The 27,755-nt window shown below is 39.8% G+C and overlaps 2 protein-coding genes and 2 long non-coding RNA genes across 5 annotated transcripts in view; all 4 read left to right on the top strand.

The window, feature by feature from the left end:
- Positions 1 to 27,755, top strand: part of LOC146992559 (caspase recruitment domain-containing protein 8-like) — a 134,208-nt gene that overhangs the window by 45,267 nt on the left and 61,186 nt on the right. The window lies entirely within an intron of this gene.
- On the top strand, positions 1,921 to 4,793 carry LOC146992563 (uncharacterized). The gene is made up of 3 exons (XR_015036643.1): positions 1,921 to 2,011; positions 4,529 to 4,606; positions 4,746 to 4,793. It is a non-coding gene; the product is annotated as an uncharacterized LOC146992563 (long non-coding RNA).
- Positions 8,307 to 10,194, top strand: LOC146992562 (uncharacterized). The gene is made up of 4 exons (XR_015036646.1): positions 8,307 to 8,372; positions 9,421 to 9,512; positions 9,941 to 10,033; positions 10,151 to 10,194. It is a non-coding gene; the product is annotated as an uncharacterized LOC146992562 (long non-coding RNA).
- On the top strand, positions 12,994 to 18,405 carry LOC146992561 (caspase recruitment domain-containing protein 8-like). Of its 2 annotated transcripts, none has more exons than XM_085788041.1 (10): positions 12,994 to 13,379; positions 13,477 to 13,522; positions 13,848 to 13,930; positions 14,254 to 14,309; positions 14,438 to 14,652; positions 14,765 to 15,021; positions 15,418 to 15,543; positions 15,960 to 16,101; positions 16,251 to 16,340; positions 17,707 to 17,858. In XM_085788041.1, exons 1-10 carry the CDS (start codon positions 13,269 to 13,271, stop codon positions 17,841 to 17,843), a joined length of 1,263 nt encoding a protein of 420 aa, XP_085644167.1. In that variant the 5' UTR covers positions 12,994 to 13,268; the 3' UTR covers positions 17,844 to 17,858. The 2 variants fall into 2 exon arrangements, with proteins under 2 accessions (XP_085644167.1, XP_085644161.1); XM_085788035.1 differs by lacking the exon at positions 17,707 to 17,858 and adding an exon at positions 18,004 to 18,405 and having other exon boundaries at positions 12,995 to 13,379.

The following is a 27,755-nucleotide window of genomic DNA, read 5'->3' as shown; positions in this document are numbered from 1 at the left end:
CACACCTGTAGAGCACAAGATAAGATCACCATGGGGTCTCGATGCTGTAAAACAAATTTGAAGACGATCAAGTGAAACCCCTAGGACGAGTTTGTTCAAATACGACGTGTGGAAATGGTGAAAATGACGCCATCAGCGAAATTCAAATCAAAATAGCTGACTTGCTGACCTGTTGGGATTTCACCATGACCTTAAGAGACTTTTTTGTGTGTCTGGGTATGATAAATATGTGTACCAAATTTCGTGCCTATGACAAACTAAGACGAATCAGAGTCCTGCACGGGTCCAATTTTGGAAACCCGCGCCCGCCACACCCGTAGGTTTTTAAGCCCGTGTCCTGACCCGTCACCCGTGATTATTTTTTAATTCAACCCGGATCCAACCAGCCCGTCAAAATTAAGACCTGTTGCCCGACCCGTTGCCCAATCCAATGGGAAAGCTGTGAGCGGTCACATGAGCGGCCAAAGATTGTTTATTTACATCAAGATGGTTGCTACTATCAGGAAATCTCCCGAATCATTTAAAAAAATGATTTGCTACGCTGGCTCGTGCAGCTGCACGTGAGTTTTTCTCTGTAGCCCTACACACATTCACCCACGTACCCACCCGCGTTCATGTGAGTTCCACCCGTGAATTTACACAAGACAGTTTATCCACCCATTGAACACCGTTTTTGCGCGTTTTTGCGGGGTACCCGCAGGGATCCGACCCGTTGCAGGACTCTGAGACGAATGGCGAGGCCATTGAGAAAATTTGTAGGGGGCGCTATTTCGCCATTTTGCCCCGCCCATGTGCGGCGCCACCAAAATATCGAATTTCGGAGAAGGCCGCTCCCACATGCAAAAAATTTGGGACTTTTCGAATATGGGAAAGTGGCGAATTTGGGGCATGAAGTTGCGTAAGAATAATAAACAGCGCAATTTTAATAGGGCCTTCGCCGATGCTTGTCGTCGCTCGGGCCCTAAATATTGAGATTTGCGATTGCAATTACTGCGATTGGGTTAATCGTTACCTTGGATTCTTTGTGTTATTAAGCTACTGTCTCATAAAACTGTTCTAATGCTCCTGAAGGTGAATGACCAACTGAGACAAGCTGAGTACATTGTGGCCCCTTCCATCTATCACCTCATTAGAAACCAAATCTACAGTGTGGTCTGTCCTGAGGCCTATTTAGTGCAACCTAAGGTGAGTATGTCAAGTAAAACTTGTCTCAGTTTGTCCTCCAAAAGGATGATGGACTGAATGTAATAGGTGGTCTGAGTCTGAACAAATGTTTAGTTGAGATGTTTTGTGCAGACTTCATCTACTAATATTCAATAATGTGCTTCATTATTAATATGGATTATGTTGGCAGTACTGCAGGGCTCTATTATCAGCCAATGGGAAACTCTGACACGGTCATGTGGCATTTGGCTGACCAATAATGATGAGTCATGGACATTCATGATTACAGGTCTGGCCAGAAACAATGAGTTTGAAGAAGCTAAAATGTAGTTGACTGCAAAGTGTGTAGAAAATGTAGAACATTTATATTATTACAGCTTTAACTTTACATAGTCATTTAATATAAGGTAAGTAACATGAGACATTGTTAATGTTTCACAGAATGCATTATATGACTTCAACTATGGACCAAATTACCACCCAACGTTTGAGATTCGGTTGAAAGCAAAAAAAAAGTCAGCAGTTGTCAAAGTCCGAGACCAAGAGAAGAGACGTGTCTGGAAGTATAAAGCTGAACTAACAGGTAAAAAACCTCTGTCTTTAATTACTCGTACACTCATTTAATCATTCATAGCTGTTTAATTTCCATAATTAATTTTGCTCTACATTATACGTGTATAGATGCATATATGTTACAAGTTTCCTTCAGAAGTTCAGACTTGATGCTTCCCTATCTTAGCATTTGTTTCTGGTTCGGGTTTAAAAGAAGCCTCAAGTTCAGCTTCCCAGTCAAGTCAACCTCCACCCAGTGAACCAGCACTACGTCCAGTCCTGTTTGAAGAGAGATGTGAGTACACTAGGAGCCTAGAGAACCAAGTTTATTTGCACCATTAGCCCTGTTGTTAAAGTAATAGTTCACCCAAAATTCAAATTTCACTCAGTTTCTACTTACCCTCATGTCGACTAAGGGCTGGGAGAAGTTTCAGAGTCCTCCGTGGCTTCTCTGAGTTATAGCGGGGCTCCGTGCAGCACTGCATTGCCATATGATGGTAGCCAACGGGGCTCACTTTTCTTCGTCCAAAAAGACACACCAAAAAACATCCAAATACCTCCATGCTGCTCGTCTGTAATGTCCCTCTTGTATTGAAGCCCCGACATGAGAAATTGTTCCGAAAAAGTATATGTTTTAAGCTTGTTTATAGCGGAAGCTCCCAGTGTCTCAGTTCACTGCTCTTCCTGTGTCAGTGCAAATCTCGCGCGATTTGAACTGACACTGGCGAAGCCATGAACTGGGTGCAATTTGTCAGTGCAATGAAATTTGAATTTTGGGTGAACTATCCCTTTAAGTTCATGTAATGTCGTGGTCTATCTATCTATCTGTCCATCTATTGCCTCCTGGGTGATCCTGAGGCACTCCCAGTCAGAAGGGATATATAATCTCTCCAGCCTAATGATTAATGACTAACGATTGGTTAAATGACATTGACCAACAGAAAATGGTGGGGGCAGTTCTACTGGATTTCAGTGCTGCCTTCGATGTCATTGACCATAGTCTGTTGTTGGCAAAACTAAAGTGCTACTAAAGTGCTATGGCTTTACTCAGCCATCCTTAGAATGGATGGAGAGCTACTTGACCAATAGGACGCAGAGGGTCTTCTTTAATGGCAGCTTATCAGACACAGGACATCTATCAAGTGGAATTCCGCAGGGCTCATCACTTGGGCCTCTGCTCTTCTCCATATTCACAAATGATCTTCCACTTGCATGTACCAAGGCCAGAATGGTAATGTATGCAGATGACTCACACACACTCTATGGGCCCTAGTTTGGTGGCGCAGCGCAGGTGGCGCAAGGTAGCGCAGCCGGTGTAATGCAAGTTTCGACCAGCGCAGCCCGGCTCAAGGTCAGTTTGGAAGATTGGCAGATCGCGCTGCGCTGAGATGGGTGTGGCAGCGCAGCAGGGGGAGGTGTCACAGATTCAGCTTGGCGCAGTGGAAGTTTCGTGCGAAAATGTCCCGGCGAGGTTGCGCTGAAAGCTCACCACCTCAAACCAGGTCTACTCTCAGTGCAGGGCGAAGCGCAGCAGGTGCAGTGGAAGTTTGGCTGCCAGGTGCGCAGTGCACACACGTCACCAAGACCTCACAGGCAGGTTTCCACAGTTCCAGGCACATTTAGATGCAATAAATAACCACAATAACCACTATTTAATGCAACTAACGGAATCAACAGTGAATTTATATCTATATAGATTGTCCCGTCACATCTGACGTCAGATCAAAGCAGAGATCAAAGGCTGTCGGTGCGTAATGGAAACTCCACCTGAATTAACTCAGCAGGCACGAACTGGCACTGAAAAGCAGCTGTGGATGTCCCAAAAGCAGGACTGAGGGTGGATGACTGCATGTCACTGCCGTGTTGAGATACCACTCTGCCCTTGTGATGATCCCCTTTATTTATTTATTTACTTATTGATTTATTAGCAGGCGAGCGACCGCATCACGCAGCCGTAATGAAAAACAAAACACAAATCATCATCTCTCTTAGCCCACCACAACAGCCTCGGTATCAGATAGTCAGTATATAGCCTACTACAGTATACTCAGCATCTCTATCACAGAGAAAAAAGAGAGACGGACAGACAGACACACATAGAGAGAGAGAGAGAGAGAGAGAGAGAGCGTCCTTTACGCTGATTCCATCCCTGTTACCATGGTGTTTGTTCATGTTGTGATTAGTGCACACCTCTCATCTTTCTTACACAGGGTTTGAATAAAGGTGAGTTTCTTTATTAGTTTATTAGTTGTTGTTTCTTACATTGGGCAGGGGTTCTCAGTGTATCAGATCAAACCTGATTAAGGATATTAGTAAACTCATTATTGGTCACTCTGAGCTCGGACCTCCGGACCAAAACAGCTGTTTCCTCCTGGGAGAGGTTCGGCCTCTGGCGTCGCTGTCTCCTCCATCCATGTCCAAGTATAAAATGACAAACTTGCAGCGCGCATCGCCCGCGGCGCAGTTAAAGGTGAGGAGAGGAGCTCATTTGATTGGTGAAGATCCGAATCGGCTGTGTTAATCCCACTTCTCCTCCTCCTGTCTCCCTCCCGCCCTGTCTCCTCCCCCTTTGCCGTTTGCGCCGGTAGGAGGGACGAGGGGAGGGCTTGCGCTGGTCTAAGTCGGACTGCGCTGCCCAGCAAACTTGCGAAATGGACCTGGACACGCCTAGTTGGCGTGGCGAAGCTGCGCTGAGCTTAGACTTCGCCCGGTCTAGGAAACTAGGGCCCATGGTGTCGAGTTAATTCTGAGTTAATATTATTGATGCAAATTTTTGAATATTGTCAAACTAAATCATTTGTTCTTGGTTCAGGTTCAGCTTCTTATGTCACTGCCCTGTCCAAACTGTCACTAACCCATGAACCAGACTCACCAGCTGGAGGAGGAAGAGGTAAAGAGCTCTGCACTGCTCAAAAAAACAACTAAAATTCCCCACATGGTTTAAACAAAGCTCTGCAAAACACCAAATTAAAATGTAAAAAGTCCCCATCTAGCTACCTAGTTAAAGTGTTTCCCACCTTATCTTCCAGGTCCTGATCCATGTGGGCAAAGTCTACCAAGGAGAGGGAAGTACGAGGAGAAGCTGTTCTCAGTTCGGACAGACTTCATTGCCAGAGTGTCCACTCCTGTCCTAAAACACCTGATGGATGTGCTTCTGCAAAACGAAGTGATAAATGACAGCGAAAAGGAGTGGGTCCCAGCTGAATTCAAGACAGACGAAGCACGAAAGCTGATCGACATGGTGTTAAGGAAAGGAGATCCAGCTTGTAGACTTCTGATCGAAACCTTCTGTGAGGTGGATAAATTTCTTTCTAAACAACTGGAGTTGATTGATTGATTGATTCTTTTAATGACCACACAGCCAGGCTGGTGGAATTTGCTTCCAGTACAGCTTATTGGTACAGGTTCCAAACATATAACATGTATAGACAAACATGTCTATTGAAACACCAATGCATTTTTAATCCTGTACATAATCAGAGACTTTATTTGTAACCCTCTCAGGTGAACGCACATTTCCGTTCCGTTTCCTCTGTGATAATACAGAAATGAAATGTTAGAATATAGGGCTTCAACGGATCAAAAACCTCACAGATCACGGTTTCGAGTCACTTTATGCTTATTGCTAACACGGTAGCTAGTTGGATTGATAATTGTCATTTAGCTGTTGATTAAACCATAAGGTAAATGTGACTGTTCCGAAAGCTGTGAGATAAAATGCTTGGCTGAAATTACGTACATTTAAATGTAAATAATGACATATATATCAGGTCATTGATCCAAACTGTTTCACACTGTCTCTCCCAGACAACATGTAAATCTGACTGTGGGATTAGTTTATTTTTGTAATTTGTAAAGAATAAAGAGCAGTGAATTGTGGCACACCTCATGTATGAGGGTTAATGTATGTAGAACCTGTGATGGTTGGCTTTATTCTTCCATATCAGTTAACTTGAATTGATTGTCACATTTTGTATTTTTATGAGAGATTTTTTGTATCTATATTCTGATATATTTTTCTATATCTTTTTTTTTTTATCAACTTGAATATAAAATTGTCTGTAAGTAAAATGTAACATGTGTTTTTATGTTCTGCCCTCTCTAAATGTATGAGAACAGTATCGGTACAAAATTTGGGTTTGACATCAAAAGATGAACATGAGACAAGAGATCAGTATTTCAGATCTTATTTCCAGGTATTTACATTGAGTTGTGTTCAGCAAATGAAGAGACAGCCTCGTTTGTTAAGGTGAGCCAATTATACAGGAACAAACTGGCTTGAAGTAGATTAAAGTTAAAAACCCATGACATCACCAAACTTTTACATTCTTCTTTTGTGATGTTTTTCCAGGCTTTCACCACAGCCTTCTATAGTTGTTGTTTAATAATGTAGTCCAGATTTCTAAAAGTCTTTAGTGTAGTAGTCCGAGACGTAGACCTGGTCCAATGTGGTCTAGATGGGAAATCTCCCTTTCAGGAAACAGAATAATCAAGGTCTTAGTCATAAAGAACTTATCCCAGACTAAAACTTGCCTGAGACAGACATGATGGTATGAATAAGTGTCAATAAAGACCTTGAGTACATCATTGAGATTGAGCCATAAAAACTGATTAAATATACTGTAATTAAAATAAATCCAAGATTATGTGCTTCTTGTCAAGAAATAAATAATTAAGTGAATGAATAATAAATATAACAATTATCATTGTTCTTTTTTTGAACGTGAAAACTGTTAAAACTACATATTTTGTGGCTATTTTTCACATTGAGCAAAATTAACGTGCACAGGCACTAAGGGCAGACAAAAAAACTTAAATTCATGAAATCATAAATTACAAACAGTATCCTAATTCTGAAGAAAAAAAAACATGTATAATTCCTAAATGTGATCTAAACAGGTGGCTGTAAACGTCCATTAAAAAGGGCCTGAAAACAACACTCCCCTGAAACTTGCCTGAGAAACATCCCGTTTTGAAATTGTATTCCGTGTCAAAGTAATTTGTTGGCACTTGTTAGTACTATATCCAATAATTCACAGCAAATTAAAACTACTAAAGGTAAATTCGGCATAGTTGTTTTTTCAAATTATGAACAGACAAATACGAAATAATTAGTTAATTTCACGGTACGACTCACTGAATGACTCAGTTTCCCGTTCTGGTTGAAGGGATAGTTCACCCAAAATTGAAATTTCACTCATTATCTCCTCCCCCTCATGTGGACTAAGGGCTGGGAGAAGTTTCAGAGTCCTCCGTGGCTTCTCTGAGTTACAGGGGGTCTCGGCGTAGCAGTGCATGTCCATATGACGGTTGCAAATGGATACCAACTGTCTTCGTAACAAAAAGACACACCAAAAAACATCCAAATACCTCCATGCTGCTCGTATGTAATGTCCGTCTTGTACTGAAGCCCCGAAATGCGAAATTGTCCCGAAAAAAATTAAATAAGTCTATATTTCAAGCTTGTTTTGTAGCGGAAGCTTGACGAACCGGGAAGAGGAGCTTCTGCTACAAACAAGCTTGAAATATAGACTTATTTAATTTCTGTCGGGACAATTTCACATTTCATTTCAGACGGACATTACATACGAGCAGCATGGAGGTATTTGGATGTTTTTTGGTGTGTCTTTTTGTAACGAAGACAGTTGGTATCCATTTGCAACCGTCATATGGACATCATGCACTGCTAGTAGATAATGAGTGAAATTTCAATTTTGGGTGAACTATCCCTTTAACGCGGTCAGACCACGGATCTATTTCTTAAAGGGATAGTTCACCCAAAATTCAAATTTCACTCATTATCTACTCACCCTCATGTCAACTAAGAGCTGGGAGAATTTTCAGAGTCCTCCGTTCCTTCTCTGAGTTACGGGGGGGTCCGCGCAGCAGTATTTGTCCATATAATGGTTGTGAATGGACACCAGAGCTCTTCGTCCAAAAAGACACACCAAAAAACATCCAAATACCTCCATACTGCTCGTCTGTAATGTCCCTCTTGTATTGAAGCCCCGACATGAGAAATTGTTCCGAAAAAAATTAAATAAGTCTATATTTTAAGCTTGTTTGTAGCGGAAGCTCCCAGTGTCTCAGTTCACTGCTCTGCCTGTGTAAGTGCAAATCTCACGTGATTTGCACTGACCGGCGGAACAATTTCTCATGTCGGGGCTTCAATACAAGAGGGACATTACAGACGAGCAGTATGGAGGTATTTGGATGTTTTTTGGTGTGTCTTTTTGGACGAAGAGCTCTGGTGTCCATTCACAACCATTATATGGACAAATACTGCTGCGCAGACCCCCCCGTAACTCAGAGAAGGAACGGAGGACTCTGAAAATTCTCACAGCTCTTAGTTGACATGAGGGTGAGTAGATAATGAGTGAAATTTGAATTTTGGGTGAACTATCCCTTTAAGGAGTTAAGTTAAATATGCAAAACAACAACAACAACAACACGCACCTCTCTTACAGTAATGACAACATTTTTTGGAATAGATTTTCTCCATTAAGGCAAAACCAAGACTTTTATTGGTGTTACATTTTTATTTTTTACACGATGGGATGGGAGGAGTTGAGAGTCAGACTGTGGAGAAGTTGGATAGCAGGAAGAAAGGAGGAAGCAGCAGCAGCAGCAGATGAGTGGACGCTGAACAGGATCAGGTAGGTGAATCCTACAACTTCTGAAGTCATTTCATGTTTTAAGATGTGCGCTGACAGTTGTCTAGGTAGGAGGAGGAGGAGGAGGAGGAGGAGGAAGAACGGTGGTTTTTACTATGTGTCTATGTGGAAAACTCCACTACAGACGTTAACGGTGCGTGGGAAAGTGTCATTCAGTCGATACTTCAGAGAGTAACGGCTGTCTCCCCGTCACTGGGTGTGTCCCATGGATCTATTATTAAGGGTTATAAATACTACTATATAGGCCTAGGCTACTTACAATATAATACATCCATGGTGTGTCCTCTAACCGTGATCTAATCCGCGCTCCTCTACCGTCACTTTAATGTAGTTTTACCTCTGAAAACATAAATATTCGGTATGTAGCAAGAGGGTGAACTGATGAAACGTTTAAATGGCGGAATTGGCCTTATTATTGGCCTTACATTGACGAAACTGGAAAGGGACGAAATGAATGGTGGCGAGAAAACGAAACTGAAACTAAGTTCCACATCATCAGAATATCAGCGCTACTGGACTGCAGTTGATTTATACAGAGATGTTTCTGTTATTTAGCTACAGTCTATTGATATTTTTGACCAAAAATAACTAATTATTGGACAAAATGATAACTGTCTTTTCCACGAAAGTAGGAGTTATTACAGAGCTATAAATAGGCTACCTAGACTATGGGGTTAGATTTGCCTCATTATACCTGTAAATGCACAGATCTACAATTATTCCTTGATTAGAAAACGTGTTCTGCTATCCACAAATACAAATTTCTAATTTTTAACTTGTATTTTGGTTTTTATAAATAGGTAGATTTTTCAAGAGTTCATATTTTCCAGACATAAAGGAAATATGTTTGATTGGTTCAAGACAATGAAAAGTTCAACTGAATTTTGCACATCACAATTGCAATATCTGTCAAAAAATAAGAGTAATTATGATTTATTATATAGATATAGATATACATTTTTTGTGACCCTCAGTGTCTTGTTTTGTGTAATCATACAATATATATGAGTGTTCCTAATGAACTCCTCAGACGAACCAGAAGATGAGTGATCATGAGGATGAGGAGGCGGTCGCTGCCTCCAGAAAGCTGTCTGCAGATGAACCAGGATCCTCAACCAGAGAGTAAGATCACACTGTTTATGACGTTAACTTGTCAGTTAAAATAAACTGAGCCTCAGGATAAAACAGAGAATAAGACAATATTGTTGATCAATCTGTTTAATCGCACATTTTCCATATTAATACCTGGAGAGAATTTTTTTTAAATAATTCTGCTTTAAACACATATTATATAAGGGGGTTAAAATACATATTGGATTGTCAGATATCTTCTATTTCCACAAGAGGATGACTTGTACGTACATATGGTTTTAATCTGGTTCTGCAACAAAACTGTAGTTACATTAATGTCTCAACACAGTTTCCCAATAAACTGAAAGAAATTACACATTTCAGACAGGAACCATTATTTTGATGAAAACTGTCCTGTCTTAAGGTGATGACATCACCTGTGATCAACTATTAATAAACTGTTAACTAATTAATTACAGAGCTCTTCCTGGTGAAGAGTCAGCAGCTCAGTCTGAACCACCAGCAACACAAAGGGACGACGTCGGCCATGAATCTGGATCATCAACTCCACAGTAAGATCACAGTGTTTATGTCATTTAAAATGAGCTGAGCTTCAGTTAAAACACAGAGAAAAATACAACAGATGTAACAGATTTTTATATTAACTGTCTTTAAATCGGTTGTTTCAGGCGAGTTGGTAAAAGAGCAAGAAGCTCGGACTCAGATCAAGAGGGTAAGTGAAAAACATAACAGTGTCATCTAGTTTGTATATTTTTTTTGTATTGTTTTTCTACATTTTGTAATTTGTTTACTTCTTTTTGATTTCTGAATGCTAATTAAATTAACCAAACCAAACTACTTCTCTTGATATTTGGAGGGGAGGAAGAGAAGAGGAGGGAGGGAGGGTATAGGAGGAAAGGGTATTTTATATTATTCTCTTATATTTCCATATTTGACATACTGTGTTGAAGTTTGGGGAAATGTTTATAAAAGCAAGCAAGCAAACTTTATTTATATAGCACATTTCATTTGTGTGGAAGCGCAATGTTCTTTACACAGGGCAATTAAACCAACAAAAACAATAATAATGGGCCACCAAATATTAAAAATTAATAAAAATAAACAAAATAAAATAAAAACACAGTTAAAACAATAAAAACAATAAAAATCTATAAATAATCAATAAATAATTAAGTTTAAAAAAGTATAAAATAAAATAAAAACACAGTTAAAAGCAATAAAAGCATAATACTACTGGAAGACACAGCTAAAAAGGAATGTTTTCAGGGTTTTCTTAAAAGATATTAATGTTGGGGCGCATCTGATGTGCAAGGGGACCTGTTCCATAATCTTGGAGCATGATAACTAAAGGCAGCCTCACCAGTTTTCGTGCTGACCCTGGAACAGTCAGAAGGCCTGCTGCTGATGATATAAGGCAGAAGTCTCAAACTTAGATTCTTATAATGTTACAGAAAACCTGCATGTTTGTTCTCCTCATGTTCCTACACTAGAGAACTTGTTCTACTTCTCACCAAACGAGGCTGCTCTCTCTCTCTCTGACAGCTGATTTTTAAATAGGCTACCATGAAAATGGTGTTTGGGAAGCATGGAAAGCATAAGAAACGTCCAGATCATTGCTGGTATTTCAAGCAAAAAATAAAAAGATGCGATTAATTAAATTTAAAAATTTGAGATTAATCACGATTAAAAATTTGAGTTGTTTGACAGCCCTAATTATCAAACAATATTTGAAAATTAACCCCGTTTTCAGAAATATTTGTGATTTTTTTTTATACTCGTCTCGAACACTGAAGTGGCCCTCCACTGAGATGACAGTGCCAACAGTGGCCCCCAGCTCATTTGAGTTTGAGACCCCTGACCCAAGGGGTCTACCTGGCTCATAAGATAAAAGCATGTCTGACAAATACTCAGGTGCCTACGGTGGCCTGGAGGTGCAAACCAACATTACAAAATCCGAAACCCTTTTACAAAGCTTGAGACAAATTTACATTTTAGAAAACATTTTTACATATCATAAAACAAAATTACATTACCATTACACATTTACAAGTCTCAAAACAAATGTACATTTCAGAAAACAATTTAACAAGAAACTAAAACACTTTTACAAACACACATTACCGCACCGGCGACAGCACCGGTACCGCGGCGAATTGGTCTACCAGCGGCGGTGGTACCGGCGACGGCAGTGGGCAGCAATGAAGCCGGCAGTAGCATGTGAATTTGCCGCGGTCAGTAGCTACCGGGCTTCATTGCTGCCCGCTGCCGTCGCCGGTACCGGCAGTCCGTATGCCGGTAGTGGTACCGCCGCCGCCGGTAGACGAATTGGCTGCGGTACCCTGGCCCCTGCTGTTATTTCATAGCTGTAGGGGCCAGTGCCCGGTGCGATGGCCCGTGGCCCTAATAATAATAATGATGGATTACATTTATATAGCACTTTTCTATTGATACCCGATACCCAAAGCACATGCAGTAACCATTATTCATTCATACACATTCACACCAGTGGTGGACTGATGGAAGCGTGGCTGCCAATGTGCCAAACGGCCCCTCTGACCACCACCATGATCATTCATACACATTCACACAAGGGAAGTTGGGTGATGTGTCCTGCCCAAGGACACTACGGCAGAGACTGGGAGAGAGCGGGATTCGAACCACCGACCCTCTGGTCATTGGACAAACCCGCTCTACCGCCTGAGTCACTGCCGCCCCAATAATAGGAGAGTGGTTCTCTCTGATTGGCTGTAGGTTCTAGCAGGTATCAGTCTGTCTGCATCAAGACTAATCATTACATCATCTTTATTATCTAGAAATGTCCTTTGTCTTTGTTTCATAAAGGTTTTTTCTCTGACTGTAACTTTTATTTCCTGTTATTTTTCACATCAGTGTGGCACCAGGAAGATTTAGAGCCAACAGAAGAGGAGCAAGCACAACTGGAGCAGATACGATTGATGCAGCACCAGTTGCAGCGTTCTGCATCAACAGACGTATGGACACTTCAATACTTTTATTCACTTCACAGAAAATAATTGTTAAATTTTGTTTAGAAGAAAAAATTAATTTTGTCTCTTTCTGTATTCCAGGAGCCATCAGATACTGCAGGAATACGTTCACATCTTCAACTACAATCAGCACCTCTTCCACCTGCAGGTAAGTAAAGAACATGTATTTGTCTCTGTGTGAACCTGACAAGACAGAGTATTGAACAGATCTCCTCTTATTGGCTGTTCATTACATCACCTTTATTGTTTACATCTGTTTCAGTGTCTTTATTTCATAATTGTAACAGTAACTTTGATTTCCTGTTATTTTTCATGACAGTGTGGCTGTCACCTCGCTACATGTCAGCATCTCCTGAACTTCCTCCCGTATGAACATTAAATGTTTTTATTCTCTTCACAGTTCATAACTAGAAGTTTTGTGTTGAAACTAATTTTGTGTCATTCTGAATTCAAGAACCCATCGACTTCTACAAGAGGAGAACTTCTAGGTGAGTCCCTGACAGAGCTGCTGCATCAGTGTGGACCTGACAGTCAGAAATGTTAGATAGAGCTCATGCTGTGATTTGTAGCTGCTGCTGCTCTTTATGTTTCTGATCAGACTCCACCCACTGTAAAATCACTATGAAGTGCTTCTCTCTGATTGGCTGTAGGTTCTAGCAGGTATCAGTCTGTCTGCATCAAGACTAATCATTACATCATCTTTATTATCTAGAAATGTCCTTTGTCTTTGTTTCATAAAGGTTTTTTCTCTGACTGTAACTTTTATTTCCTGTTATTTTTCATGTCAGAGCGGCGCCAGAGATATCACTTAGAGGGGATTAAACACCACCAGACAGAACTGGAGAAGTTACGATTGCAGCAGCAACAGTTGCAGAGTTCTGCACAAACAGACGTATGGACACTTAAATATTTTTATTCACTTCACAGAAAATAATTGTTACATTTTGTTTAGAAGAAAAAAATAATATTGTGTTTTTTCTGAATTCCAGGAGTCATCAGCTACGACTGTAACTTCTACAGAAGACACTGCTGGAGGTTAGCTTCAGTCCACAGAGAAATGAACACATGTCACAAATGTCACAACTAAGCCCCGCCCCCTCACCACCTGGACCCACCATCCATCCAACAACTTTGCAGGATTTGGTTTCTCTGAGTGTTTTATTCTGAAATCTGCTCCATTTTTCATTGGATCACTCAGAAAACAGTCAGTGTCCTCTCTTCTGATTGGCTGACACCGACCTAAAGCTCCAGAGAGAAGCTGAGAGAGGAAATGGAAAACTTTTAACAAAAAAAAAACAACTATTAATTATATCTTTTTATTCCATAACACCAACTATTATTTTTCGTTATTTAAAACCAGGCTTGGATGGAGCTACTACCTCTCATCACACTGAGGCTCTACAAGCATCAGCATCATCTGAGGACAAGACCGAGGTTATGGAGGTGAGACATTTATTACTGATGGACACTGTATTATAAATAAACCTCTGATTTTGTCTCATTATTTCTCTATATGTTTTTTCTATTATTAACCAAACCACAAATCTCCTTCTGTCACCATTGTGATCAGTGCTTGAGAGTCAAGATCAGTGTGATCTCACAAAACACAAAGAACACAAGAACAAAGTGTAAAGTTGTTAAGTTGGATTCAAAAATCAATTGATTGATGACTTGTTTAACTCCTGTCATCACTATATTCTAATGTTCTCTGACCAGATATTACATTTATAATAGTTTCTCTCATTTTGTGCCTTTCTGGAACCCAGGGTCCATCATGTTTTACACCTGAGGTGTTTAAAGACCATGGAGGCATCTCATACAGGTAATAAGACCATAAAATGGTAAAACCTGAGCAGCTGTCATTGTACAGTCTGTCCCACAGCAGGGTCATGCTCCACTGTTCTACAGTCAGTAGCTGATAAACGGCTCTGGATCAATCCTCTGCCACAGGTTCAGGGGCCCAGGTCCAGGTGTGTTCCAGTGTGATATGACTAAACTGGTGTTTAAGATGACTGGGGCCGGGGAGCTGACGTACAGGGTGGTCTGGTGGGATGTGGAGCTGCTCAGCACAGCTGGAAAGACGCCTGCAGGTCTGCTGTTTGACATCAAGTGTCCTGAGGATGCTGTGTCTCAGCTGCACCTCCCACACTGTGAGACAGATCTTGGTGAGTGGCACAAGATGGAGCTGAGAGGCCAAACACCAGTGATGAGTAATGATGTGTTAAAGTGGGATTGACAGGACTTTTAGGTGTTGCTGACGTCTGTCTGTGTTCACAGCACCGCTGTCTGAAGGTCTGTCTGTGGTCCACATCAGTGATGATGGGATGAGCGTCCTCAAGCCACAGGAAATAACACACACTCATGTGATTGTGGATGTTCCTCACCTCTCTGCCTACGGCCTGGTATGGGATATCTTCAAAAATGTTTTAAACAAACCAATAAGTGGCCAAGTTCTGCTGTTTCACCAACCACCATCTGCAGAAAGTCAAACACTCTATGTGTTCCTACTGCCAGGAAACGTCCCGATGCAGGAGGTAACGTTGAGTTTTAGTGGAGGTTTCTTCTTGTTAAAGGAGAGTGACCATTTACTGCACCATTTTCCTTTTAATGTCCCACTTTTATCTTTTTTAAAGTTTTGTCTAATTTTACCTATTTTCAAACATTTCCTCTCGTTTAGCATTTTATTGTTTTATCCTTACTATTATGTTGGATTTGTATGCAGTTTTTAAGACCGTTTTCATTAGTTCCTCCTTTTATCTTATTTCTACGTTGTTGTTTTTTTTTTTACATTTTTTATATGACTTGATTGATTAATTGATTGATTGATTTATCTATAATAATGTAAGGTCTCAACTTCAGCCTGTAAAGCGTCCTGGATTCTTTGCGTTGTGAAGCTACTGTCTCATAAAACTGTTCTAATGCTCCTGAAGGTGAAAGGTCAACTAGAAGGTCAACTAGAAGAAGTCAAGTACATTTTGGCCCCTTCCTCCTGTTATTTCATTAGAAAACAAATCTACAGTGTGGACTGTCCTGAGGCCGATTTAGTACAACCTGAGGTGAGTATGTCAAATACAACTTGTCTCAGTTTGTCCTCCACCAGGATGATGGACTGAATGTAATGGGCGGTCTGAGTGTCATATACAACATATGTTTCTCTGATTAGTTAGTTTAGCTCAGATTTTTTGTGCAGACTTCATCTCCCAATATTCAATTGAAATCAATTCAATCTAGAAGCTGCTTTTAAAGAAGAGCAGCCAATGGGAAACTCTGACACGGTCATGTGGCATTTGGCTGACCAATAATGATGAGTCATGGACATTCATGATTACAGGTCTGGCCAGAAACAATGAGTTTGAAGAAGCAAACATTTAGTTGACTGCAAAGTGTGTAGAAAAAATGTAGAACATTAATATTAGTATTAGTACATTTAATATAATGTGAGGTAACATGAGACATTGGTAATGTTTCACAGAATGCATTATATGACTTCAACTATGGACCAAATTACCACCCAACTTTTGAGATTGAATTGAAAGAAAGAACAAAGTCAGCAGTTGTCATTGTCCAAGACCAAGAGAAGAGACGTGTCTGGAAGTATAAAGCTAAACTAACAGGTAAATGAACTTCTGTCTTTAATTACTTGTACATGCATAGCTGTTTTGATTTACTTTTTTTTTTTACGTGTATAAATGTATATGTTAAAAGTTTCCTTCAGAAATTCTGACTTGATGCTTCCCTATCTTACCATTTGTTTCTGGTTCAGGTTTAAAAGAAGCCTCAAGTTCAGCTTCCCTGTCAAGTCAACCTCCACCCAGTGAACCAGCACTACGTCCAGTCCCGGTTGAAGAGGGATGTGAGTACACTAGGAGCCTAGAGAACCAAGTTCATTTGCACTTTATAGGCACCTCCTGGGTGATCCTGAGCAATTCCCAGGTCAGGAGGGATATATAATCCTTACAGCAAGTTCTGGGTCTGCCTCGGGGTCTCCTCCCAGTTGGACATACCTGGAACAGCTCCAAAGGGAGGCGACCAGGAGGCGTCCTCATCAGATGCCTGAATCATCTCAACTGGCTCCTTTCAACATGAGGGAACATGGCACTCTATTCCAGCTCCCTGTGGATGTCTGAGGAAATGGCCTTGTTGCAGAAGGCCATTTGAGTCGCTTGCACCCATGATCTCATTGTCTTGGTCAATAGCACAGTAGCCATTTAACTTGCATGAAAGAATGACAACAGTCTCAGTAGAGACACACACACAAATTATCCCTCCCTCTATGTACAATGATCGCTCCCCTCTGAGCTCGTATGGCCCTCCCCTCGGAGCCTCCTAATGACACACCCTCTCCCGTAGAGCAACAAACTGGCCATCCGAAACCAGACACGCGCCAACTTTGAATGCAGAGTAACAACGTTGGAGTCACAACTTCCACAGTAACAACGAAAGATTACCTGTTCAACAAAAACTCTGCTGTATCATCATCGCTTTTCAGAGCTTTCTCCATCGATTAGGCCTAAAAGCAAATCACAACCTTAATGACGAGACCATGTAGGACCTGAAGGAACTGTAGGAACTTCACTACCTTGCTTGGAAACTGGGGTCTTCTCCAGGAAGCACACCTTTAGGGTAGTATGCTAGCAAAGGCCTTACTAAGGAGCTACCACCCACTGGGCTGGAGTTTGGGGTCAGGGTGGGGTTGCACCAGTTTGGCGTATCTCTACTAAATTCAGGATTTAGTAATTACTAAACCGCTACTAAACAATTAGTAATTACTAGCTAGTTTGCAACTAGTTGTTTACTAATTTCGGTTGCACCAGACCAGTTTATGCAATCCTGTACTATCTAGTAACTATCATATACATCTAAAGGGTGGATTCTGTCTCTCCAAAGCTTGTCTTGTAAATCAAGCCTCTCTAAACAAGCCGTTTTAAGCTAGTTGTTGGTGTAGGTTTAAATATTTAGTCCTAGTCCTAGTAAAATTGGTGCAACCCATTTTAATTTAGTAATGACTAAATCTTGATTTAGTAAACACTTACACATTTACTAAGGTTAGCAAACACTTAGTGAGAGGTGGTGCAACCGGCTCCAGGTGCAGTGCCGTTCAGGTAGCAGGCAAAAGAAGGGACTCGGCCTTCTGTCATGGTGTCGAGTTAATTCCGAGTTAATATTATTGATGCAAATTGTTGAATATTGTGAAACTAAATAATTTGTTCTTGGTTCAGGTTCAGCTTCTTCCGTCACTGCCCTGTCCAAACTGTCACTAACCCATGAAGCAGCCTCACCAGCTGGAGGAAGGGGAGGAGGAGGAGGAGGAGGGAGAGGTGAGGAGCTCTGCTCAGATGACCTACTATCGACCTAAATCGCTAAAATTGGATGACCCCCAGCTTGTTCCACTATCAGTAAGAGGGAATGAAGAATTCCCCACATGGTTTAAACAATGCTCTGCAAAACACCAAATTAAAATGTAAACAACTCCCATCTAGCTGCCTAGTTAAAGTGTTTCCCACCTTATCTTCCAGGTCCTGATCCATGTGGACAAAGTCTACCAAGGAGAGGGAAGTACGAGAAGAAACTGTTCTCAGTTCGGAAAGAGTTTATTGCCAGAGTGTCCACTTCTGTACTTAAAGACCTGATGGATGCGCTTCTTCAAGACAAAGTGATAAACGACGGAGAAAAGGAGTCAATTCCAGCTCTACCCAGGGCGGACAAAGCACGAGAGCTGATTGACATGGTGATAAGGAAAGGAGATACTGCCTGTAAACTTCTGATCAAAACCTTCTGCGAGGTGGATCCATTTGTCTCTGAAGTGCTGAAGTTAAACTGAAACACGAATAAGAAACGCACCAATGCATTTTTAATCCTGTTCATCATCAGGGACTTTATTCATAACCCTCTCAGGTGAACGCACATTTCCGTTAGTATCTCTGGGTTCAACGGCTCAAAAACCTCAGAGATCAGATCACGGTTTTGAGTCACTTTGGCTGTAATAATGTAAATGTAAGTAATGTATCTATATCAGGTGACTGATCCAAACTCAGGAGAAGTGCAGAAGCTGCAAACTGTAAATCTGAATGTGGGATTAGTTTGTTTTTTAAAACAAATCATTTCATTTTTTTATTTTTGTAATTTGTAAAGTATAAAGAGCAGTGAATTTATAATGTGGCACACTTTGTGTATTAGGGTTAATGTATGTAGAACCTGATAGTGATGGTTGGCTTCATTCTTCCATATCAGTTAACTTGAATTGATTGTCACATTTTGTATTTTTATGAGAGATTTTTTGTATCCATATTCTGATATATTTTTCTATATCTTTTTAATCAACTTGAATGTAAAATTGTCTGTAAGTAAAATGTGTTTTTATGTTCAGCCTCCTCTAAATGTATGAGAACAGTATCGCTACAAAATTTGGGTTTGACATCAAAAGATGAAGATGAGACAAGAGATCAGTGTAGTATATTGATACTATAACTGCTTAGCTGCTATATGTTATACAGTTGTGTTTAACCACCGCCATCTAGTGGTCATTTAGTAATACAGAAATACCCGGATGTTTACTGGTTTTGGGTTGTCTGAAAACTGCAATAAAGAAGTGCAGACAGTTGCAAGTTGGCTCCGTGTTCCGTATCTGTTATGGATATATTAACAGCGTTATATTAGGGCAAAGTTATCACAATCAGTATTTCAGCTCTTATTTCCAGGTATTTACATTGAGTTGTGTTCAGCAACTGAAGAGACAGCCTCGTTTGTTAAGGTGAACCAATTATACAGGAACAAACTGGCTTGAATTATATTAAAGTTAAAAACCCATGACATCCCCAAACTTTTACATTTTTCTTTTGTGATGTTTTTCCAGGCTTTCACCACAGCCTTCTGTTGTTGTTTAATAATCTAGTCCAGATTTCTAAAGTCTGAGTGTAGTTGCCGTAGACGTAGACTTGGTCCAATGTGGTCTAGATGGGAAATCTCCCTTTCAGGAAACAGAATAATAAAGGTTTTAGGACAATGAACCTGCATCTCAAAGAATTTATCACAGACTAAAACTTGTCTGAGACAGACATTATGGTATGAATAAGTGCCAATAATATAGAATGCAGAATTTGGAATCTGCACTGAGAAAGTCAAAGCGCTGTTTTGAGGCAAAGAAAAAAAAGAGCAAACAAACAAAAAACATTATTATCATCACAATAACTAAGTGAGAAACAACCCATAAATGTGTTTGCTATGTACTGCTGTGGGGGTTTTTTTTCGTTTTTTCCCTGTAATCGTCCATAATTAATGTTACCCTCAGGACAAGGGTGCGGGCAAGGGGTTTGGACGAATTAAAATGTAATGAAAAAAAATAAAAATAATTAATGACAAAAAAAGTGCCAATAAAGACCTCAAGTACACCATTGAGATTGAGCCATAAAAACTGATTGAAATAAAACCAAGATTACGTGCTTGTCAAGCAATTAATATTTAATATAATTAAGTGAATGAATAATAAATATACAATTATCATTATTCTTTAAAATTATTCAAAAAAAAAAAGAGAAATGTTTTCTTCAAATTCTAATGAATCTAATTATGAAGATGAAAACTGTTAAGACTGCATATTTTTGTGGCTATATTTCACATAAGTTAACAGACAAAAAACTTACTGTTTTTTTTTTTTTTTTTTTAAATAAATTACAAACGGTAATTCCAAAAAAAAACTCAATTAAATAGCAATTAAGATGAAAATCTGTGTTCGTTTTTTTCTTCGTTGTAAAATAATAAAACCTTCATTGGGTTTAGAATTTTTTTTTCTTTTGTTTGTTGTTGTTTTCCATAATGATGGGAGGAGTTAGATAACAAGTAAAGGAGGAAGCAGCAGCAGAGGAGTGGATACCGAGCACTAACAGGTAAGGTGAATCTAAAACTTATAAAGTTGGTTCAAACTGTGTTTTTATGATGTGAGATGATAGTTTTAGTCCGTGAACTTCGGTAGGATGAGGGAGAACATCCCCACACTGAGAAAATTAGAAGATTCAGTCCTAAACAACATCGACCACGGACGTTAACGCCACGATGAACGTCATGTTGCGCAAGAAACTGACATTAAAACACTCCGAGTCTTCGAGTCCTGCCTCTAAACAGCTGGGATTTACGCTGCTGTATCTGGACCAACACCTCACATTAACACCAACCTGCCTCTGAAAATATAAACACTGGTAATGTGGCAGGAGGGTTCACTGACGTTGAGACGTTAAAATGTAGTAATGTAGTAGTAACTGGAAACGGACAGGAGAGTAAGCGGGAGAGAAAACGAAACTGAAACTAAATCTTAGCGATCCACACGTCACAGTATGGCTGGACTGCAATGATAGAGATGTTTCTGTTATAGTCAACCTGAGCCAACAGAGTGGACAAAATGATATCATTTCTGTACTAATGCCGTTAAGGAGCCTGCTACAGTAAGTACTTGGTGGAAGAAAGTTCTGCAGCCCTGACCCCTGACCGCTCTCTGGAGACGCTCAGCTGTTTACAAACCAGGAGGTGATTCTGGGTCAGGACACTTTCCACACTAGCACCATTGTAGAAGGTCTTCAGGATCTTGGAAATATTGTAAATAACCAAAATACAAGAAAAGTTGGTAGAGTGCAATATCCAATCACTGGACTTTTCTTTGATATAAAAGTAAAGTGTCACATCAATGTTGTGCATCATTAACACAGTAAACCTACAGATTATATTTTCCAGACATAATAAAGGAAATATGTTTGTTTGGTTTAAAGCAGTGCAATATCTGCCAAAATAATTGCAATATGATTTTTTAACCAAACAAATTGTGCAGCTCAGGACAAAACTACGAAGGCTCAGGAAGGACAAACATTATTATAGTTTTCTCAGTGTCTTGTTACGTATGAATTGTTCATAATTTTTTAGACGAACCAGAAGATGAGTGATCATGAGGATGAGGAGGCGGTCGCTGCCTCCAGAAAGCTGTCTGCAGATGAACCAGGATCCTCAACCAGAGAGTAAGATCACACTGTTTATGACGTTAAAGGACAATTCCAGGTGAATTCAACTCGGGGGTGTATTTTCATATCATTTTAGGTCTAAAAGAAGGAATATGAAGGTTTTCAGTTTAATGTCTCCTGTTTTGCGGTAGTTGTGTCTGTCCCCGCGTCGCCACGGCAGCAATGAATGGGAGTGGATGTAAGTTCTGCTGTTTAGGCTGTTTCCAGCCCTCAAAGCCGCAATGTTTTTCAGCGTCAGATGGAGACTCAAACATGCAGCCAGAAGTTTATTTACTTCAACAAGCCGACATGTTTGTAAAACTAGATCTAATTCAAAGTCTCCTGGAGTCTCGCGCGAGACCCAGTTGCCGTGCTCGGTGTGTTCAGGTGCAGTGGGAAAAGCTACCGTTTGTGTCATAATCACAGGAATATCAACTCTTGACTTGCCTCAAGTAATAAAAACTTCTCAGCGCATGTTTGAGTCGCCACCTGACGCTGTCTGTGGAAAAAAATGTAGACTTGAAGCAAGTCAAGAGTTGATATTCCTGTGTTTATGACACAAACGGGAGCTTTTCCCACTGCACCTGAACACACCGCGTACGGCAACTGGGTCTCACGCGAGACTCCGGGAGACTTTGAATTAGATCTAGTTTTACAAACATGTCGGCTTGCTTGAAGTAAATAAACTTCTGGCTGCATGTTTGAGTCTCCATCTGACGCTGTCTGTGGCTTTGAGGGATGGAAACAGCCTAAACAGCAGAACTTACATCCACTCCCATTCATTGCTGCCGTGGCGATGCGGGGACAGACACAACTACCGCAAAACAGGAGACATTAAACTGAAAATCTTCAGATTCATTCTTTTAGACCTAAAATGATATGAAAATACACCCCCGAGTTGAATTCGCCTGGAATTGTCCTTTAACTTGTCAGTTAAAATAAACTGAGCCTCAGGATAAAATGAAGAATAAGACCACATCTGTATCTATTATTTTGGTTATTGTTGATGAATCAGTCTAATTATACAGTTTCCATATCAACACCTGAAAAAATGCCAATTTAATAATGTGAAATAATTATGCTTTAAATATATATTTACATATTGATTTGTAAAATATTTTTTTATTTCGTAATTACAGTTATTTACACAAATAGTTCTTACATCAATGTCTTTTCCAAAAGCATGAATAAAATGAAACATTTCAGGCAGGTTATAGATCCTGTGATCAATAGTCAATATACTGTTAACTAATTATTACAGAGTTCTTCCTGGTGAAGAGTCAGCAGCTCAGTCTGAACCACCAGCAACACAAGGGGACGACGTCGGCCATGAACCTGGATCATCAACTCCACAGTAAGATCACAGTGTTCAGTCAAAAACCTTGGAATAATCTCTGACCCTCTCATCTCTTCCATCTCAGGAATATTGCAAAGAATCTGCTCCATTTTATCATTGTGCGATGCTGAAACTCTCTCATCCAGTCTATTCTATCAACCAGACTAGATTACTGTAGCAGCCTTTTCTCCAGTCTTCCTAAATCCACCACTAGAGGTCTCCAGCTTGTTCAAAATGCACCAGCAGTACTGACCAAACCCAGAAAATGTACTCACATAACACTCATCCTGGCCTCTCTTCATTGGTTCCCTGTACAGGCCAGAGCTGATTTAAAAACACTCCTTTTGGTCCTCATTTATCAAATGTGCGTATACCAAAAAAATGGGTGTACATCAAATCTACCACAAGGATCAGCATTTATCAATCTGAACGTGAGTGTAGGGTACGAAGAAATCTCACACCAGCTCTGACCAGGTGTACGCACGTTTTAACCAGCATAGAACATACAGGAAGGAGTGCTGCTGTGTCAGAATGATTATTAAACCATACTAATGCAGCGGACCTCACGTTGTTGTTGTATTAGTAAAATAAATATATAAATAAATAGCTTATGACACAACCACATATTCATCAAGTCTTCAAAACTAAATGCTCATGAATCAGCCGTTACAGTATTGTTAGATCACAGACAGTGATTCTACACTTAAAATAAAGATTGATTGATTGATTGTTCATGTCAGGTTAAAACACAGAGAAAAATACACCAACTGTAGAGGATGAGCAGTGATCATGTTGCTTTGGTAATTTGGATTCTAGTTTTATTACCTTGTTCATGTAATTAGCCTTAACTGGAAGTCGTAGGTGTAAAATCACTTGTATCACACTGAGGTTGTCGTTTTGTGGATTTTATAGTAAACCTCTTTGTTTTAGTTAAACATACAACCAGTAATAGAACTAATTAAATGTTTTAATTGGGTGTCTTTTGACATTAACACACATAGATGTGTGTCGGTGTGTTTAGTATATAATGTAACATCTTTTCACAATAACTGTCTTTAAATCTGTTGTTTCAGGCGTGTAGCTTCAAAAGGAAAAAGGCCAAGAAGCTCAGACCATGTTTCTACAAGTAAGTGAAAAAACATGACAGCTTGTGTTATTTTTTCTTCATAGTTTTGTATTGTTTGTCAAATTTTTTAAATTTGTTTACTTCCTTTTGATTTTTGAATGCTAATTCAATAAACTAATCTAAACTACTTCTCTTGATATTTGATGCTGCCCCCTGGTGATAAATAAAGTTTTTGAATTGAAGTGAAAACATGAAACATTTTGAAGTGTATTCAGAGCTCAGACCTTTTAGAGACTCTAACAGGAGAACAGGTTCCTCCACCAGTCAGCTCCACAGCGTTGGCCGATCTGAACCAGGTCAATAACTCACAGAGCTGCTGTTGTGACCTGACACTCAGAAACGTGGCCACCTGCTCAACCCAGTGAACCTGACTGCAACTTTTATTTCCTGTTATTTTTCATGTCAGAGCGGTTCCAGAGACGTCACTTAGAGGAGATTAAAGACCACCAGACAGAACTGGAGAAGTTACAATTGATGCACCAACAGTTGCAGCAGCAGTTGCAGAGTTCTGCACAAACAGACGTTTGGACACTTCAATATTTTTATTCACTTCACAGAAAATAATTGTTACATTTTGTTTAGAGGAAAAATATATTTTGTGCCTTTCTGTATTCCAGAAACCATCAGATACTGCAGGAAGAAGTTCACATAATAAACCAACACCATCACCTATACTAAGATGTAAGTAAAGAACATGTATTTGTCTCTGTGTGAACCTGACAAGACAGAGTATTGAACAGATCTCCTCTTATTGGCTGTTCATTACATCACCTTTATTGTTTACATCTGTTTCAGTGTCTTTATTTCATAATTGTAACAGTCACTTTGATTTCCTGTTATTTTTCGTGACAGTGAGACGGGTGTCAGCTTCCCCCATGCCAGCATCTTCTGGACTTCCTCCCGTATGAACCTTCAGTGTTTTTATTCTCTTCACAGTTCATAACTAGAAGTTTTGTGTTGAAACTAATTTTGTGTCATTCTGAATTCAAGATCCCATGGGCTTTAACAAGTGGAGAACTTCTAGGTGAGTCCCTGACAGAGCTGCTGCATCAGTGTGGACCTGACAGTCAGAAATGTTAGATAGAGCTCATGCTGTGATTTGTAGCTGCTGCTGCTCTTTATGTTTCTGATCAGACTCCACCCACTGTAAAATCACTATGAAGTGCTTCTCTCTGATTGGCTGTAGGTTCTAGCAGGTATCAGTCTGTCTGCATCAAGACTAATCATTACATCATCTTTATTATCTAGAAATGTCCTTTGTCTTTGTTTCATAAAGGTTTTTTCTCTGACTGTAACTTTTATTTCCTGTTATTTTTCATGTCAGAGCGGCTCCAGAGACAAACTTTAGAGCGGATTAAACACCACCAGACACAACTGGAGAAGTTACGATTGCAGCAGCAGCAGCGTTCTGCACAAACAGACGTATGGACACTTCAATATTTTTATTCACTTCACAGAAAATAATTGTTACATTTTATTTAGAAGAAAACATAATTTTGTCTCTTTCTGTATTCCAGAAACCATCAGATACTGCAGGAAGAAGTTCACATGATGAATCACTACTAACATCTTTTCCACCTGAAGGTAAGTAAAGAACATGTATTTGTCTCTGTGTGAACCTGACAAGACAGAGTATTGAACAGATCTCCTCTTATTGGCTGTTCATTACATCACCTTTATTGTTTACATCTGTTTCAGTGTCTTTATTTCATAATTGTAACAGTAACTTTGATTTCCTGTTATTTTTCATGACAGTGGGGCTGTCATCTTCCTTCATGCCAGCATCTTCTGGATTTCTTCCCGTATGAACCTTAAACATTTTTATTCTCTTCACAGTTCATAACTAGAAGTTTTGTTTTGAAACTAATTTTGTGTCATTCTGAATTCAAGAACCCATCGACTTCTACAAGAGGAGAACTTCTAGGTGAGTCCCTGACAGAGCTGCTGCATCAGTGTGGACCTGACAGTCAGAAATGTTAGATAGAGCTCATGCTGTGATTTGTAGCTGCTGCTGCTCTTTATGTTTCTGATCAGACTCCACCCACTGTAAAATCAGTACTGAAAGGGATAGTTCACGCAAAATTCAAATTTCACTCATTATCTCCTCCCCCTCATGTGGACTAAGGGCTGGGAGAAGTTTCAGAGTCCTATGTGGCTTCTCTGAGTTACAGCGGGGCTCCGTGCAGCACTGCATGTCCATATGACGGTTGAGAACGGAGCTCACTTTTCTTCGTCCAAAAAGACACACCAAAATTGTTCCGAAAATGTTTTAATAATAATAAGCGCTTCCGCTACGAACAAGCTTAAAATATATGATAATATATTATCATATATTATCATTATATATTTTTTCGGAACAATTTCCCATGTTGGGGCTTCAATACAAGAGGGACATTACAGACGAGCACTATGGAGGTATTTGGATGTTTTATGGTGTGTCTTTTTGGACGAAGAAAAGTGAGCTCCGTTCTCAACCGTCATATGAACATGCAGTGCTGCACGGAGCCCCCCTGTAACTCAGAGAAGCCACGGAGGACTCTGAAACTTCTCCCAGCTCTTAGTCCACATGAGGGGGAGGAGATAATGAGTGAAATTTGAATTTTGGGTGAACTATCCTTGAAGTGGTTCTCTCTGATTGGCTGTAGGTTCTAGCAGGTATCAGTCTGTCTGCATCAAAACAAATCATTACATCATCTTTATTAACTAGAAATGTCCTTTGTCTTTGTTTCATAAAGGTTTTTTTCTCTGACTGTAACTTTTATTTTATTTTTTATTACACATCACACTGTGGCTCTACAAGCATCAGCATCACCTGAGGACAAGACCGAGGTTATGGAGGTGAGAGTGAAATATTCATTACTGATGGACACTGTATTATTAGATAAACCTCTGATTTTGTCTCAGTATTTCTTTGATTGGTATGTAGGTAAATAACTGAAAAAACATACAAACTTGTTTGTGTTCAGCTCAGCTGATTGCACTCATATGGAGGTTAGATCATCCAATGTTTAATTGTTTTTATACTAAGTGCAGCCAAACACCAGGCTGAAGAGAGGAACAGCCGCAGGTGAACCATTGAATTTTTTTTTTTTTTTTTGCGCAGCACTGTTATTACAGGTGATGTACATCTACTGTATGTCTGTGTAGGCTACATTTGTTGTCTGATCTTCCTTCACGGGGACTTCACAGCACATAGGCTACTGTCAGTCCTCCTGCATAACTTTTTGCTGGGAAATATGACTGAAAGCACATGGAAGTCTGCATGTGTTGACACGCCCCCATGAGTTGACGATATATAGCTAATTAAAAAAATGTAAAAATAACCGGTCAAAGTTCTTATTATCAGTTAAATGGTTAAATATGTGCATCCCTACTCCCAATTGATTTGTGTAGTATGATTGTTCCTCTTGCCTGTGGAATTGTGTGTGTACCGGTATGTGTGAGTGTGGTTGACGTTAAGCACATAACCTTTGGTGTTGTTATGTTTGATGCCCTGCTCTCCTTGTGCTGCAGGTGAGAAAAGGAGGAGAGAAAAAAGCTTGAATGAGAATGAAAGCGGTACACAGGGGATGTAGCCTATTATAATGAATAAAGTTATATTTGATTTAGTTTTGACCATCCTATGGCTTTAGAATTGAATTCATATTTATGATTCATGCTGGCAGTGTTGCTCTGATGGTCCTAATGTTTTTTTTTTCTAATTAAGACATCCATTTTGGTGTTTTATTACATAATGCACCAAATTATTACATTTTCTTAATAAAAAAGTGCAACACCCGCAATTTGTAATAACTGATGCAAAATGTAACAACTTATTACAAAATG

The sequence above is a fragment of the Trachurus japonicus genome, chromosome 1, assembly GCF_045865225.1.
Source record: "Trachurus japonicus isolate A0001 chromosome 1, Traja_1.0".
In the NCBI taxonomy this organism is placed as follows: domain Eukaryota; kingdom Metazoa; phylum Chordata; class Actinopteri; order Carangiformes; family Carangidae; genus Trachurus; species Trachurus japonicus.
Note: the sequence above shows the minus strand (reverse complement) of the source record. Positions and strands in the feature narration are given on the sequence as shown.

What these genes read in the sequence shown, in the direction of transcription:
- LOC146992561 (XM_085788035.1), top strand. Translation starts at nt 13,269, where the DNA reads ATGTCAGAGCGGCGCCAGAGATATCACTTAGAGGGGATTAAACACCAC. An exon ending in CATGGAGGCATCTCATACAG is followed by an intron (nt 14,310 to 14,437) that starts GTAATAAGACCA and finishes CCTCTGCCACAG; the next exon opens with GTTCAGGGGCCCAGGTCCAG. An exon ending in AGTCCCGGTTGAAGAGGGAT is followed by an intron (nt 16,341 to 18,003) that starts GTGAGTACACTA and finishes CTTATCTTCCAG; the next exon opens with GTCCTGATCCATGTGGACAA.